Below are 17,109 nucleotides of genomic sequence, written 5' to 3' on the forward strand. Positions count from 1 at the left end.
GAAGCAATGACATTTTCACCCACCACAAAGTACATGCCTTTCATTCAAATATATGAATGAGACCACTCTAGACTCATGAAATCATTTCGTAATGAAGCATTCCAGTTTCACTTTTTAGTAAAAACAGATGGGAAGGACGAAAGCAAGGTGTCGTAAAATATGACATAAGAATAATTTCAGGATGAAAAAAATGATGTTATTAAGAGTCATCAATTATGCTTTAAGTTATAATGATCGATATCACCCACCCTAACATTAATGGATTAATGAAATTTTAATAGAATTAATTTTATTATGATGTTTAATATTTGACCCTCTCATGATTTATTCGTAATGTGCAAACCTATATATATACTTTGTGGATTGTTCCTTGGAGTATGGGCATTAAGGGCCGAAAAAAGGATTCACCTTAATAATTTCACCATGATATTTATGCATTAATGAAATATATTTTTAAATAATTTTATGTTTAATATTGATCCTCCCACATTTTTTTCCCAAGTAAAAAAATATGATTTTCTTCTTTATAGACCGTTTCTTGGACTATGGGCGAGAAAGGCAAAAACCTTATTTACAACAATAAACTCTGGTTTAGTTATCATTAAAACATATTTTTAAACAATCAATATTTAGATTTTTAAATAATTGAATAATAAAACGGTTGATTATGCAAACCGACATTAACCCCATAATTATCCACAAGTATTCAGATGCTGAGGAGAGAAGGGTGTGTAATGCAGCGCCAATTTTTGTGGAGGAGTGCTTAAAGTTGGCTGCACCAAACCCCCTTGTGTACCATGCATTCTAAATTTATTGGGAAATTTGTCCCTCACACCGCACAAAGTTACACATCTGGATAAAGATTCATAGAAAGAGAAATATGTGTCTAAGTGTGTGAAAGAAAGAGAAAGAGAGAGAGAGATAGAGGGTGTGAGATAGAGAGAGATGGAGAGGAGTGAGCAAGGTAAAGAGAGAGATAAGAGCAAGCAAGATACAGAGAGAGAGGAGAAAGCGATATAGAGGTGGAGAGAGAGGGAGAGGAACATGTGAGATAGAGATGGAGAGAGAGATAAGAAAGTGAGATATAAAGAGATGGAGGGGAGTGAGTAAAACAGAGAGAGAAGAGCAAGAAAAATATAGATGTACAAAGAGGGAGAGGAGACAGCGATACAGAGATGGAGATAGAGAGAGGAGCAAGTGATATAGAGATAGAGAGGAGTGAATGAGATAGAGATAGAGAGGGACAAAAGAGAGATAAAAGCACACAAGAGAGAAGAGTGAGCAAGGGAGAGAGCCAAAAGAGCAAAAAAGAGGGAAGGGCGAGGCAAAACAAGCAAAAATGAGAGAACAGAGAGAAGAGTGAAAGAGAGAGAAGAGAGAGCAAGATATTTAAGGGGCTATTTTTTGTTTATTTATTTTTTTAAAAAATTATAAAATATTCACACATTCGCACAACACAGGCCTCTATGAGGGATGCAAAATGAGGTGTGGTTTCCCATGAACACAGTATGCACATCTCTTGCTCTGGTCATGAATACTCTAGGTACCAAACAGTGTTCGCCATTTGTTACCAAAATTAGTAGAAACAAACCAAACTGATACTATCACTATGGGGTCCACAAGTTTACCGAAAGTTTGGTGATGATTACAGTATTAAGAGCAAACCAAAGTGAAATTGGGTCAACAACTGAATTGGGGAAAATAGAGTAATTAGAATCCAGATGGCTAACCGTTATACATAGCTCATGGATTCAAACCTCAACAGTTGTCTAATTCTGAAGCCTTGGTACCACTAGGCTACTTCATGTTGTTTGAAAATGAATAATAGACAAAGTATTAATATATATACTAACACTAGTAAGTATGGTATAATTATGGATATTGATATTTAACACTATTATATATTTAAATAAAAATACAATTTAAATGTAACAACAAATATAAATTTAAATAAAATATCGATAAGTAAAGTTTTGTCATTGATTTAGCAGTGAATCCATGACAAAAATGTTATATTTATCTATTAAAGTTGACTATTTAACCACTTAAATTAATATTTATCCCTGAATTGTTTCTTTTATTTTTTGACTTTGAATTTGATCTTGTCTAATACCTATGACCAAACATATATGTATATCTAAATGTATCTAATCTCTGACATAACCGAGACTGTACCAAAGTTTAGGTATAAATTTAGATTTTTTCAAATAGCCATTGGCTTGACCATATCACTAGGGCTTGGTCGTTCCAATCAAAGCTGGACTTTTTGCAAAGACCAAAACCTTATATAAAGTTTGGTTTGGTTCTAGTCCGTCATTGTTCAGTCCTGGTCAGATCTGGACCAGTCCCATGTTTGGTTAGGTTGATTGGTCAAGGTCAAAAAAACTAGAAAATTTGTGTTGAATATCCACCTAATGAGCTTTAGAACCGTTGGCAATGAATGCCCCTTGGCCTCCCTTATCTTCTTTCCTCCATCTCTAGATTTTTCTCCCTTCACAACTCTTTTTCTTCGTGGTGAATTGAGAAGGCATAAAATTTGCATTGAGAAATAGGTTTTAAGGGGTCTTGTAGCCTGCCTTCAAAGAAGAACTCCTCTCCATCAAGTGGGTGCCCACAAATGGTCAAATATACGGCGGCGACACTAAGCCCAATAGAAACCTCCCTGACGAGTTGGATTTAACATTTTTTAGAATTTTAAAAAATATATTTAATAAATATTTAGTAATTTTCTTGAACCTAAACCTAAACCTGCCCGACCAACTGGTCCGCCCTCAAATGGAGGAGCTATGGTCCTAGCTCGGTCTGGTCAAACAGGTCCTTGGTACTAAATGTCCAACCCTACATATCACTAGGGTTGGACATTTCTTACCGAAATTTGGTAAAACAGAACCGAACGACACCGTCGGTTCTCAAATATCGGGTTTACCAAAAGTTCGGTACTGGGTTTCAGGATAAAACCAAACCTAAATTGGACCGAATATTATATTAGAAAAAATTAAATAGTATGTTGAGAGTCAGTTTCAAACCCATGTCAGTAATGCGCACAGACCAAGTTTGCACTTACTGCGCTAGTTAGTTTTACTCTTTTTACAACGAAATAAAATAATATAAATCCATAATATGATCTGTAGGCAAACAATACATATACAAATAATACATTTACAAATACTACATATCCAAATAATACATATAATACATATACATATAATATAGCAATACTAAAATAAGATAGATACACAAATAACATATACGAAAAATACATAAATTTGAAAATAACATAAATATGCAAATAAAATATACGAGAGGCACATAAAAATGAAAATAACATATATAAAAAATACTTAAATACGCAAATCAGATAAAGACAAAAATAACATATAAGAAATACATAAGTATACAAATAACTAAATACACAAATAACATAAATACACGAATAACATAAGTACAAAAATAACATAAATATACAAATACACAAATACTATAAATACAAAAATACAAAAATGACATGAATATGTTAATATGCAAATACATAACTACACAAAAATGTAAACACCTAGATATGTAATTGTGTAAATACCTAAATATTTAAATATATAAATATGTAAATGTATGATTATGTAAATATGTAAATGTATGACTATGTAAATATGTAAATTTATGACAATATAAATACATAAGTTCAAATATAAATATATAAAAATGTGCCATAAATACATTGTTGTCCTTGATTATGTAGAGAATCCATGGAAATAATGGAATCCTTACGTAGTGCAGTTGTTTATTGAACTCTTTAGATTAGTATTTTTACCTAAATTTTGACCTTGGTTTTTAAGCTTTCAATATGATTTTTTTCAGAGGCATGTGACCAAACATATAGGTTTTACCGATCGAAACCAAATTCTGACCAAATCCAGACCATACCAAAGTTTAGGTGTAGGTAGGATTTGACATTTTGGACCGGGTACTGGTCGTACCGGAACGAACCGGTCCAAACCACCTTCATCCTTTTTTTTTCTCTTATTCTTATCTTATCTTCTTCTTTTGTTCTTCTTTTCCTATTTTTTTCTTCTTCATTTTTTTCATTTTGTTATCTTCTTATTTTTTCTTCTCCTTTCCTTCTTTTATTCTTCTTATTTTCATCTTCCTTTCTTTTCTTCTTGTTCTCTTCTTCTTTTATTCATTTTATTTTCATCTTCCTTCCTTTTTATTGCTCTCTTCTTATTTAGTTCAACTTATTTTCATTTTCCTTTATTTTTATTGTTCTCTCCCTCTCTTCTTTTTTTCATCTTCCCTTTTTCCTGTTCTTTCTTTTTTTTTTCTTCTTTTATACTAGAAGAAACTTTTTTTCATGTTCTAGTTGGTTTTGTATTGGTACTCTTATTTCTTATAATGTTGGTTAATACTCTTGCACTGTCTCGCCTTGATTAGTTTGATACTTTCCAAGATAAACATTCTAAATTACCTTGTAATGCCATATTCTTTTAGGAAAAATTATTGCCACTTTTTTCATGTTGACTTTGATTTTGACTTTGACTAGTTAACATAACTATACATATCACAAGACCCTTAGTGGTTCCAGGTGAATCAATATCGGGCAGGGAACGACACGTCCGGGACGTGACACCCTGGACGTGACGGAACGGATGACGAGCCGTGACGAACAATGACGTGATGAAATGTTCGTCACGTCATCGTCACGTCACGCATCTGAGGATTTTCAAAAAAATCCGTCATGTACACGTCACGCGTCCATGCTTCCTCCCGTCACGTCACCGTCGGGGTCACCAGTGACGGAAATAATAATATTTATTTTTACTATGTTATTATTTATAATATTTATTTTTCTATGTTAATAAACATAGTCGAAGCATAATATTATTTATTTTACTATGTTATTATTTATAATATTTATTTTTCTATGTTAATCTGTCAAGATCGTCATCCGTGACGGACCTGTCGTCACGTCACGCGTCCGGGGTATCCCGTCACCATCATATCACCGTCACCGTCACGCCCCATGCATTCCATCTCTGTCACCGTCACGTCATCCGTCACGGTGACATGTGACGTGGCGGATGACGTTTTCCGATCCCTGTATAATAATAAAATAAAATTGTATTATAACACTACTATAATAGTGTTATAATAAAATTTTTATTATTTATACACCTATAAAAGAGGGCCTATTTATTATCGAATTCTGATTTCTGAACTATTATTGCTTCAACTATAATAGAAGATCAAAGATTTGATCGAGATGGTGCGAAATTCGTCGTTGGTAGATCTGTATTTAAGCTCGCCGATCTTGAATTCCTGGCAGTCATCAGTCATTCGCGGAGAAGAGGCGGGAAATCTGATCGTTTTGAAGAATCGCGGACTGGATTGATTCTCTTGATCTCGAATTTCGTCTTCAGTTCGTCGAGCGGCTGCTGTCCTTTTGATTGCGATGCTTGCTGCTATTGTTTAATTACTCCGTTGTTATGGCTTCTTCAATGGCTTGCTCGCGGCTGGTTGTATGGACGCTTGTCGTCGTCGTGCTTCAAATCCTCGGTCTGTTGCTGTTCGTGTGGGGTTTCTTCCCCGTCAGACCAGCTCTTTCGGGTCTCAGGTCGGTTGCAATGTCTCATTTTCTTTGCGTGGCATTCTCGAGTTGAATTTGAAATTTGCGTTTCTGGTGAGTCTTGTCAATTTCCAGTGGGCCTGAGAGTTTTTTAATGCCAAATTGTGACCACGGGGATTTCCCTGAGACGAAAAATCTTCATCCGGTTGAGCGAAGAGCTCTGTATGAGGTTAGAATTTGCTATTCTATCTGTACTGTTTTTTTTTTCTTTTGAAATTTTCATCAATGGGGAGTGGTATATCACGCAATTGACGAGATATCAAGGCGTACCTCCTTTATTTTCAGAATTCATAATCTCTCCCATCACCGAATTAGTTACTTACAGAATTCCTTCCAAACGTGAAATTTTTTTTTTGTGCATTTTCTTGTTCTTCCCTTGCTCTTTCTGATTTAGAGTCAATTATTTTCTCCATTGATGCAAAATTAAATGCTGCTGGAAGATTGTGTGAAAGTCAGGAAATTCAAATTGTTAGATACCATGTTTGTGCATTAACCGTCCACCCCATTATGAAATTTTCTGGAGATTGGATGCACATATTGATCCAGCCTTGGGGGATGTCTGTCATCCGGGAAAACTATCTCCTCCTGTTCACTTGTGGTCTTTCGTGTCTCCTACTCAGTATGTGGCGTGATATCCTTTAGCAGCATGATATCAATCTATGGTTTTTGGGTGGTTGCAAACGCCTGAGAAGCCAAAGTCTCGTTGAATGCCTCTCCGGTAGTGGCCACTGTTCCACTGGGTTCTCCAGTTAGTGCATCCATCCTTAGAGGAACCTCTAACAGTTGCGGGACGTTGGCAGGGCCCTGTAATAATCTGGCCCTCCTAATTCGCAACTCTGTCGATACATCTGCCTTTCTGATGCGATCCATCATCGCATCTATGAGCGCTGCCCCCAGCCCAAGACAAAGGCCCAATAGCCGGGCTTACTTAAGCCGGCTATCATTCTAGAGGAGTTGGCTTTTGACCTAAGTGCTTGGACACTACTCGTCTTAATCCCTCCCTCTCCTAACCGATCTCCCTCGCAGATGTCCAGAACTCCGATGGAGCTCGGAGCACCCCGAGCTCGAGCGTTGTCCATCCGGTCTACTCGATGGCATCGTTCAGGCCACCGGACCTTCCTCGTCTCCTCTCTACCTTCCTTCTCTATCTCTCTCTCTCTTTCTCTCTCTCTCTCTCTCTCTCTCTCTCTCCCTCTTGTTGCCCCATCAAGACATTGTTACAAGTTCATCAAAAATCTTTTGAGTACATGAGGTTCGTAACACTTTCCATGACTTCTTCTTGTCTTCCCCCCTTGCGACCAAGGTGGCAGTGTCAGTGGAGGTTGACATTCAGAAAACCTCCCCCTGCGTGTACCTTCTGGTTGTCACAGTGTGAACCATGATGGCGGTGAGAGGCCCCCAGCCACCTCAACCTCTTGTACTACAACATTTGGGTCCTCAGAGTCCAACCCCATTGATATAATGTGGTGTATTTGTCCAAAACTCCTAATTAGGGTCACTAGTACCATACAAATTTGGGATCCAACCGGCACCCCACAACCTTCCAGCTTGATCAATGTCCCATTGGTGGGGAGAACCCATCACCATCTAATTAGTCCATTTCCACCAACTGGTTGTGATCATCCACACACCTAAACATATGCTGCCATGGTGATATGACCCCGACGTATCTAGGCCTCTTTTGCCATTTAGCCCCACAAGGGCATTTAGGTCATTTGGACCTTTTTGTAATCCCTTTAAATAGAGCAGCCCTCCCTTGAGGAGGGTAGCCAAGAAGTATCACAAGAATGCATTTGGCTCCCTTCGGCGACATCCATTCCGTCTGCTCTCATCCTGCCGTAGTCCATCCCGGCACGCCAACAACCATCCCGACGACTTCTCCCTCCCTTCTCGCCTTCTCCCCGATACGAATCCACAGGTTTGTATCACATGGACACCCCACAAATGAAGAGATCTCCTGTGTCCAGCCTCTATATCCCGATCGTGACCTACTCGAAATCCCAGGGTCTGCCCACCATTTCCTGAGTAGAAAGTCCTGGAGTGATTGCCTGCTCCCCTTCTCAGTCTCTGCCAGAGGTGTCCTTTTTTTGCCTTGTACTTCTCTCTTGGAGTCTCCTTTCCTGTGTCATGTCGGTCAACCATCTGAAGCCCAAGGCATAGTATCCCTTTGTGAGGCAGTGGAAACTCATTTATTCCCAACCTCTGTCTTTGCTTGACGGGGTCCCTCAGTCTGGCCTTAGTGATGTTTTCCTGCAGGACCCCACCATCTCTGAGCCAACTCCATTACTGTTATTTGCCTGGCTCCCTAGGTCAGGGGAGGATGTGTTGATGCTGTTTGTCTCCCTCATCAGTATTGGCTTCCCCCCTGGTCCGTTACTGCAGATTCTGTCTCATCTTGGCTGGCGCAATATCTACCCAATTGTTTTGCTCAGTCTGATCGGGGAGGGCCCAAACCAACCCTTTTCATGACGATGATCACTAGATTCAGTTTTCTCAAGGCGGTCAACAAAAATAGACATATTGCATATCTGAAACAACTAGATATACAGGCAGACAGTGACCATAAATTAATATAATATGCACTTAAATAATGAACTTTCCCTCCCACGGTGTGTACCATAGGGTCGAATCTCTACCCTCAGTCGCGATTATCCTTTGGAAAAAAGGCATGCAAAATCTTTGATACCTCCTAACTCTTTCTCTTAATATTGATGGAGAGTTGGAGTGTTTTCTCACGGCTTTGTACTGTATCCTCCCTAACGTGTTGTTGTACTCATTCAAGATTAATTTCGTGTCTGCCTTTGAGATCTTACTCAAATTTAGAATCTTGAATTATATAGAAATAAATCATTTTATTGACAGGGAAGTTGGCTTAAGAGGAAGAGGTTATCTCTCTTCTCGTCAATTATTTGTCTTTTGAATTCAAGATTATTTGAGAGCCGGCCTAAAATTGTAGATTTTCTCGTTTTTGAGTAAAATTTCGTGAAATTTTTTTCTCAATTTTGTTTTCACCATTTCTAGCTGTTTCATTGTCACGGTATTCCTTTTAGCCATAAATTGGGATTTCACATCAATTTTTTTCATTTTTTATATTCCTTACAAATTTTTTATATTAACTATTTTACATTACTTTACTTTTGACTCTTTCATGAATTTGTTTGTCTGTGCAGGAGATGTCACAGTTGCCACCTTTTTTTGACCGATTAATACTGATGGTAATTCTGTGAGAAAAATAATCTGCACTTGAACATCTTATGGTTATGTCATCTGCGATTGCTTGAATCTTAAATAATGTCCAACTTTTGAAGGTTATAGATGGACTGCCTGCTGAATTCCTTCTTGGTAAAGGTCAGATTGCTCCGTCCGAAGCCAAGGTCAGTTCAATGCCATACACACACTCCTTGCTGTCAACTGGTAAAGCACTTGGATACCATGCACTTGCGGCCACCCCTACTGTTACGATGCCTAGACTGAAGGTGCGTCTGCTAAAATAATGGTCATCTGTTTTTCTTTTTTGTTTCATTATATTTTTTCAAAAAGAATTGTTTCAGATGCAAACATTCTTCTCGGGACATTTCAGGCAATTGTTTCTGGGATAGTTGGAGGCTTTTTGGATGTGGCTTTCAATTTTAATACTCAAGAAATGTTAGATGATAACTTGGTTGGTGAGTTACGAAAAAACTCCACATCAACAGACTGACAGTCCTGTTAAGTGTTTCGTATTTGGTGTCTCCCTAACTTATCATATTTCTACAGATCAGTTTTATAACTGTGACCAGAAAATTGTGATGTTTGGTGATGAAACATGGATTAGATTGTTTCCTGGACGGTTCTCAAGGCAAGATGGAGTAAGCAGTTTCTATGTAAGTAATTAAGTTACACACATCTTCATTAAATAGCTTTTTCCCCTATCCTCCTGTGTATTCACTTTTTCAGTGAGCAACATAGGATTGAGCTGATCTTTTCTTGTTACTCTATCGTTAAACTTCTGCATGAAAAGACACTTGGTTAAGATCCTCTTGAGGAGCAGTCATGCGTTCTTTCATTTTATTTATGATCTTTTTCCTATCTCATGGAGTTTTAATTCTGTCATAAAGGTGCTGTTTTACTTTAGTGTGCCTAATCAAATCTTCTTTCTCATAAAGTTGTGGACTGATTGCGACAATCTCCTTGTTGTATACCAGGTGAAAGATACAGTCGAAGTTGATTTCAATGTTTCCCGACATTTAGAATCTGAGCTTGCATCAAAGGATTGGAATGTTATGGTTAGCTCTTCCCCTATCTTTTAGTATTTATGACCTTTTAAAATGTTGTGCAGGTAAATATTTCTCACATTTTTTCTTCATTTAACGTCTCTTTGACGTCTTTTAATATGAAACCATATTCTATCTTTATTTATGAATTTTGTATTCATTTAATGGGTCTTGAATTCTTTGAATATGATACTGTGCCATATTTTCATCGAAGATAAGTCTTTTCTTTAGGGTACAACCGTCAGTGCAACAGAAATATTTCTGGGAACTTGGAACAAAACCTCCAGTCACTTATCTACCTGTGCCATAACCTTGGTGCAGTGTCCCAGTTACATGGATATTTTGGTCGTTTGGACTCCATCCCGTTCGTGGGAAACACTTTAATTATTCCATTGGGGGAGAGACTGGGGACAGTGAAGAATAGTGGAAGCTAAGTTGCATTTACACCATTGCACTCTCTCTGCCTCGAGTCATCCTCTTCCCTTCGTGCTGCAGGAGCCCGGCCCCAACCTTTCCTCCCAAATGATCTCGGACACATCACAATATTTGCCCAATTCAAAAAATTTACTGTCAATTATCAGTTTAAATAGTATCGATAGAGTTTGATACTATGTAAACTGCACTGTACATGTGCTCATACCCAATTCATTTTTTCCTAAATGCTAAACTCTGGGTTTAACTTTTAATCAAGACGGCCCAACTGGTTGAAGTCACAAATATACTTGCATATCTCTGTATCTCCTTGTAAGGACATACGAGGGAGAGATGTTGCGTGATATCCTTGCATTCAGAAGTGAGCACGATATATACTTTGTAACACTTTTTGTCAGATCTTGAAGAGGAGTGGAAGGAGGCAGAGGAAGGGTGCTCCAGCCAGAGGCGGCGCCTGAGAGAGAGAGGGAGGAGAGGAGATCTCAAACTGAAAAAACAAGAAAAATGGATAACTAAACTGTGCGGCTAGGGTTTGGGGCTTTAAATGCCCCCTCCTTTAACATTCTCCCACGTGGGAGACATTTTAAGTGGCCTCCCACGTGGGAGGCTTTCATTAAATGCCCCCCCCCCACGTGTGACCACTTACTCACTGGTCACACGTGGGAGACAGCCTCCTTGCTCCTGCGCTGTCACCTGAAGAAATAAGGGGGAATGAGAGTAACAATGGGCCTCCTGGTGGGCCACTTATAAACTGTGGCCCACCTACACTGAGGCAGAGAGTTATTAAGGAAGAAATGGAGGATTTCAGGCTCATTCAACACCCCCCCGCAAGCTAGGCGTGGACGTTGACCATGCCGAGCTTGGACACCAATGCCTGAAATCTCGACGTTGGCAGAGCTTTAGTGAAGATGTCCGCTGTTTGCTCCATCGATGGGACAAACTGGGGCCGTATGACCCCTCTGTCAATGTTCTCGGTCAGGTAATGACGATTCAGGGCCATATGTTTTGTTCGGTCGTGTTGAACCGGATTTTTGACAATTGCAAGTGCTGACTGGTTGTCGCAGTAGAGAGTAGTGCCACTTTCATCGTAGAGCGCAAGGTCTTCAAGTAGATGTTTGAGCCATCTGCACTGGAAACACCCCGTTTCAAAGCCCGCATTCCGCCTCGGCACTTGACAGAGACACCCCTTTCTGCTACTTGCTTCTCCAAGTGACCAAACTGCCTCCTAAGAAGGTGCAATAACCTGATGTGGACCGGCGATCAACCAGGGAGCCAGCCCAATCAGAGTCTGTAAACGCCTCGAGCTTAAGTCCTCCATTGCGCGTGAACAATAGACCCTGTCCGACAGTGAATTTCAGATACGCCAGGATCCTGTAAGCTGCTTGCTGGTGGATTTCATAGGGCTCACTCATAAATTGACTGAGTAGGCTGACTGCAAATGAGATATCCGGCCTGGTATGGTTGAGGTAGATCAATTTTCCTATCAACCTCTGATAGGATTGCTTGTCCACTGGCGCCCCATCATCTCCTTTCCCAATCTTCATACTCGGATCTAGTGGGGTTGCTGCTGGCTTGCATCCCAACTGTCCCGTCTCCTGAGTAGGTCCAGGGTATATTTGTGCTGACTCAGGGAGATCCCAGTACTCGAGTGAGCTACCTCAATTCCCAAAAAATATTTCAACTGCCCCAACTCCTTCATTTCGAACTGAGTGGACAGCGCACCACTCAGCCGCTGAATTTCTTCTGAATCACTCCCGGTGATGAGGATGTCATCCACATAGACCAGTAGAACAGTGATCCTTCCACCAGAACCGTGCTTGATGAAGAGTGTATGATCTCCACGAGCTTGATGGTACTCTAATTTCAACATAGTCCCGGTGAATCTGCCGAACCATGCTCTAGGAGACTGTTTTAGTCCATAAAGAGCCTTCTTGAGTCTGCAAACGAGATTTGCCTTGCCTGGTTGTTGATAGCCCGGAGGAGGTTGCATGTAAACTTCTTCTTCTAATTCTCCGTGAAGGAATGCGTTCTTCACGTCGAACTGCAGGATTCCCCAGTCACACTTTGCTGCCACTGCAATGAGTACCCGGACTGTGTTGAACTTTGCCACTGGGGCAAAGGTTTCATCATAATCCACACCCTGTGTTTGAGTGTAGCCTTTAGCAACCAATCTGGCCTTTAATCTCTCCAATGTCCCGCTACTGTTAAACTTTGGAGTGAACACCCACTTGCACCCAACTAGCCTCTTGCCCTTAGGAAGGTGAACAAGTTCCCAGGTTCCATTCTTTTGTAGGGCAGCCATCTCCTCATCCATGGCGGCTTTCCATCCCGGATCTTGAAGCGCTTCTTCAACTCGGGTTGGAATCGCGATGCCTCCCAGCATGGTGAGGAAACTTTTGTATTCTCTTCCCAACTTCTCATATTTCACATATTGCCCAATTGGGTATCTTGTGGTCGATCGACAGGCCCTCACACCTTTGCGTAGTGCAATTGGCCATCCAAGATCATCCTGGATTGGCTCTGGCAAGGCTGTTACAATTTCATCTTCTTCAGCTGGCACATCTTGCTCTTTGGACTCTTCGATGACGACTGTAGGATTCTCGGAATCTTCCACTTCTTCTTCCTGGGCAGTTCTCTCCGGGTCTGCTATACTCTCCTTGTCGGATGTCATCTGTTCACTTGTGTTGTCGGATGGTTCTCGTCCCCCAACATTTTCAACTCGCGTCTCCGGAAGGGACAAAAATTGTAGTCCGCTTGAAATCTCAATTGCTTCAGTTGTTGTGGGTGAACCTTCATTTCTGTAGACGAATTCTGCTTCGTTGAAGGTAACATCGGCAGACACATAGAACTTCCTGGAGGGTGGATGGTAGCATCGGTATCCCTTTTTGGTACCCGAGTACCCCACAAAGACGCACTTCAAAGCTCTAGGATCTAGCTTCCCGGCAGTCTGGTGAACGAACGCCGTACAGCCGAAGATACGGGCTGGCAGTCCTGAGAAGAGTTTGAGCCCCGGGAACTCAGCAGTTAGCAAGGCCAAAGGTGACAGATACCCAATGACTCGCATCGGAAGTCGGTTAATCAGATGAGTAGCAGTAAGCACTGCCTCTCCCCAATAGCTCTTCGGGAGACTCGCATCAATCAGCAAGGAGCGCGTCACAGCAAGAATGTACCCCAGACGCCGCTCTGCCAGTCCGTTCTGTTGGGGGGTGTTGACACATGATGATTCATGGATAATTCCGTGACTTGAAAAATATGATTCCACCGATGAGTTGAAGAATTCAGTCCCATTGTCGGTTCTGAATCGTCTTATCTGCTTCCCAAATTGTGTTGAAATCAGCTGGCAGAAGTTGATCAGAATTTCAGGCACCTCTGACTTTGTTCTCAACAGGTAGGTCCACGATGCCCTCGTACAATCATCCACAAAAACTACGAACCAACGACAGCCGGTAAGACTGTTCGTTGGGCACGGGCCCCATACATCACTGTGGATACGCTCAAAGGGTGACAAGCAACGGTCTTCAATCGATTTAAAAGTTGAACGACGATGTTTAGCCACATGACAGGCTTCACAAAAAAATTTGTCTTCCAAAAAACCCCGAAACAGAGTGGGGAAACAGTTTTTCAGCAACTCAAAAGGGGGGTGTCCCATCCGCCGATGTAGACGCATCACCCTCTCCTCCACGGGGCACTTTCTTCTCGCCACTAAGCACTTCTGTGGAGACGCCTCGAGGAGAAGTAGTCCACCATCTCTTCTAAAGGATGAAATCCTCCTCCCGGAAACCTTTTCACACAAAAAACAGTCGTCACTATCAAGGACGAATCTCCACTTGTAATCGTCAACTAATTTTTGTAATGAGATAAGATTTGCTTTAAGGTCTTGGACGTGCAGAGCCTTCTGCAGGGTTCCAAGAGAACCAATCACAATGTCACCGATCCCCTTAACTGGTAGTGACCTTCCCCCGGCAGTCTGAACTCGGTGGGGCCCTCTTGTCGGCATGTAATCAGTGAATAGGGATCCCTCTGGAGACATGTGGTCAGTAGCCCCTGTATCCGCAACCCATTTTGGGGAAGAGGAATTACCTGACTGAACTAGTGAAGCCGAACTCAATTTTTGCTGAACTTCCTCGACTTCGGGACTCGCCACAGCTCCACTAGGGGTCTGAGGTAGTGACGAGACAGCCATAGCTCTCTTCCCGGAGTTCTGATTCTTCCAGGCAAGTTTCCAACAGTTTTCTTTGGTATGGCGCCGTTTCTTACAGTAATTGCAGAAGAGTGCATCACGGCTATCTTCTCCCTCACCCGTTGCCGATGTACTTGGCTGGAATGGGCGTGCTGTCCTGTTCCCAGCAAGGTCTGTCCGACTCTCCGGCCTCTTTGTGAGCAGTGCAGCGGAAGTCTGCCCTTGTGAGTCTGAGGTGACCCCAAATCGGCTTTCGGCTTGCAAAATGGCGCCAATTGCTTCCTCCAGCGATGGTAGCTTCTCCCTGTGAAGGAGCTGACTCCTCACAGACTCGTATACGGAATTCAGTCCCATAAGGAACGTGAAAATCCGCTGTTTTAGTATGTACTGGCGCTCCACCGACTGAGGATTCTGCGTGGGCCACAAATGATCGATTTCCCTCCATATCGCCTTCAGCCGAGAGTACTGTCTAACGTTCTCACTGCCCTGTCGTGCAAGGGTTTCCTGAACCTTCAACTCATAAATCCGCCAGTCGTGTGACTGTTCAGCAGTATATCTCTGGATCTCATCCCATAATCCCTTGACTGTTTCGCAGTACAAGAAATCCCGTCTCATCTCAGGGGTCATAGACCGCAACATCCAGCCCAAGATAAGCGACTCCTCCGCTTTCCACTTCTTGAAGTCCGGATCAGTAGGGTTTCTAGGAAGATCAGTCAAGTGATCCCCCAGAAAACACCCATAGACCGTCAACGTCACCATTTTTGACCACTCGAACATATTTCCCCCGTCAAATTTCACTTCGGCTGGGGGAAATATAACTGCAGATCTTCCAATCTCTGAAACAGCGGCCCCAGTTTCTGCAACTCTTGCCGCAGACCCTTCACGACTGTCTTGAATCATCTCAGGACGACTCTGGGAGGTGCTTGCATCTCCAGAACTTGACATTCTTGAAGAAACTTGAAAGAAACTTGGAGAGACTTTGGGAAGGATTCCTTCTCACTGCTGCAGATGCTGCAGATTGCTGGAAGAACCTTTCTAGGGTTAGATCCCAGGCGAGGAGGGCAGGAATTCTTCAAATATTTGCTGAAGATCACAGATCGAGCCCTTTTAGGGTTAGATCTACAGCAAATATGCTCCTTCAAAATGTTGTAGAGGTCGATCTCCACTTAGAACCTTGCTCTGATACCATGTCAGATCTTGAAGAGGAGTGGAAGGAGGCAGAGGAAGGGTGCTCCAGCCAGAGGCGGCGCCTGAGAGAGAGAGGGAGGAGAGGAGATCTCAAACTGAAAAAACAAGAAAAATGGATAACTAAACTGTGCGGCTAGGGTTTGGGGCTTTAAATGCCCCCTCCTTTAACATTCTCCCACGTGGGAGACATTTTAAGTGGCCTCCCACGTGGGAGGCTTTCATTAAATGCCCCCCCCACGTGTGACCACTTACTCACTGGTCACACGTGGGAGACAGCCTCCTTGCTCCTGCGCTGTCACCTGAAGAAATAAGGGGGAATGAGAGTAACAATGGGCCTCCTGGTGGGCCACTTATAAACTGTGGCCCACCTACACTGAGGCAGAGAGTTATTAAGGAAGAAATGGAGGATTTCAGGCTCATTCAACACTTTTCATTTTAGAAAACAGATGTATGGTGAGGAGACTATGATGGATGAAGAAAACATGAGATATGTTTTTGTACGGACAGATTACTCAACGTATTCTTCAGATGCAGTGTCTACACAAATTTCAATGACACTTCTGAATGTTATGGGGCAATGGTTCCTCGTGACAATGTTTCGTATTCCCAGAATTATGTTTTTGTTGGACATTTGTCTTTTGTGGACAACATCTGTAAAATTCCTATGCCATTTATTACTTGTGAGTGGATTATTTTTTCTCCATAGCAACCTCTGTTGATTTGCTTTAAACTGGAAAGTGGGCAAAAGCTTTTGATATTGACAGAAAATATCTACAGGGTGAAAATCTCTCCTTGGTTAACAAAGTTGACAATAGTACAAGTTCCTGACAAGATCCGTGGAGTTTCATAACGTGAATGTGGATGAGAGAGAGATCCTGGCGTAATGGAGATCACCAAGAGGAGGATGGCGAAGGAGAGTTGGAGTGGTCATTTGCCAAAAGGGACGGTAATTGACGCGGTGGGTGTCGTCTACTGAGTGTCTGTCCCTATAAAAGGTTCCCGTTAGAGTTACAGAATCTTCCCCAAGCGGGCTTAAGATGGAAAAGCCCCAAATGGGCTTAAGATATGAGAGGGGTCGTATTACTTCCTCCCTAAGATCCATACATTACTGATGTCATTGTAGGGAGACGCGACAAGTGGAAGACTCTGGAGAGTTGAGTGCAGATGTCACCAAAACAGATGGCTTCACATCTATTTAAAGCATCGGCAGTAAAATAGGGAGCTGGCATTTTATACCCAATAATTGCTAAGGTGGACGAACAGATTTTTAGAGCGTCAGTGGTGCCTCTTCATACCTCTTGGCCCTCATTTAGGCCCTTTCTCCTCTATCATTTCTAGATGTAATTTTCGTGTGGAAAGATGCTCAAATACTTCCTGGAGTACGAAGTTTTACATCAACACGCTGATCTTTCTCCTCTATCTTTTTTGAGACTTCC

General features: G+C 41.8%; 1 protein-coding gene across 3 annotated transcripts in view; it reads left to right on the plus strand.

Moving 5' to 3' along the window:
* The first annotated feature begins 5,233 nt into the window (after positions 1-5,233).
* Positions 5,234-17,109, plus strand: part of LOC144713678 (Alkaline-phosphatase-like family protein) — a 39,351-nt gene continuing 27,475 nt past the window's right edge. For all 3 annotated transcript variants that reach the window (XM_078588339.1, XM_078588340.1, XM_078588341.1), the window contains exons 1-7: positions 5,234-5,608; positions 5,696-5,789; positions 8,791-8,835; positions 8,929-9,096; positions 9,201-9,285; positions 9,377-9,483; positions 9,805-9,885. In XM_078588339.1, the coding sequence (XP_078444465.1) occupies positions 5,481-5,608; positions 5,696-5,789; positions 8,791-8,835; positions 8,929-9,096; positions 9,201-9,285; positions 9,377-9,483; positions 9,805-9,885 (708 nt within the window). In that variant the 5' untranslated portion in view covers positions 5,234-5,480. The remainder of the gene's footprint in view (positions 5,609-5,695; positions 5,790-8,790; positions 8,836-8,928; positions 9,097-9,200; positions 9,286-9,376; positions 9,484-9,804; positions 9,886-17,109) is intronic.

Source organism: Wolffia australiana, chromosome 16 (assembly GCF_029677425.1).
Source record: "Wolffia australiana isolate 7733 chromosome 16, ASM2967742v1".
NCBI lineage: Eukaryota > Viridiplantae > Streptophyta > Magnoliopsida > Alismatales > Araceae > Wolffia > Wolffia australiana.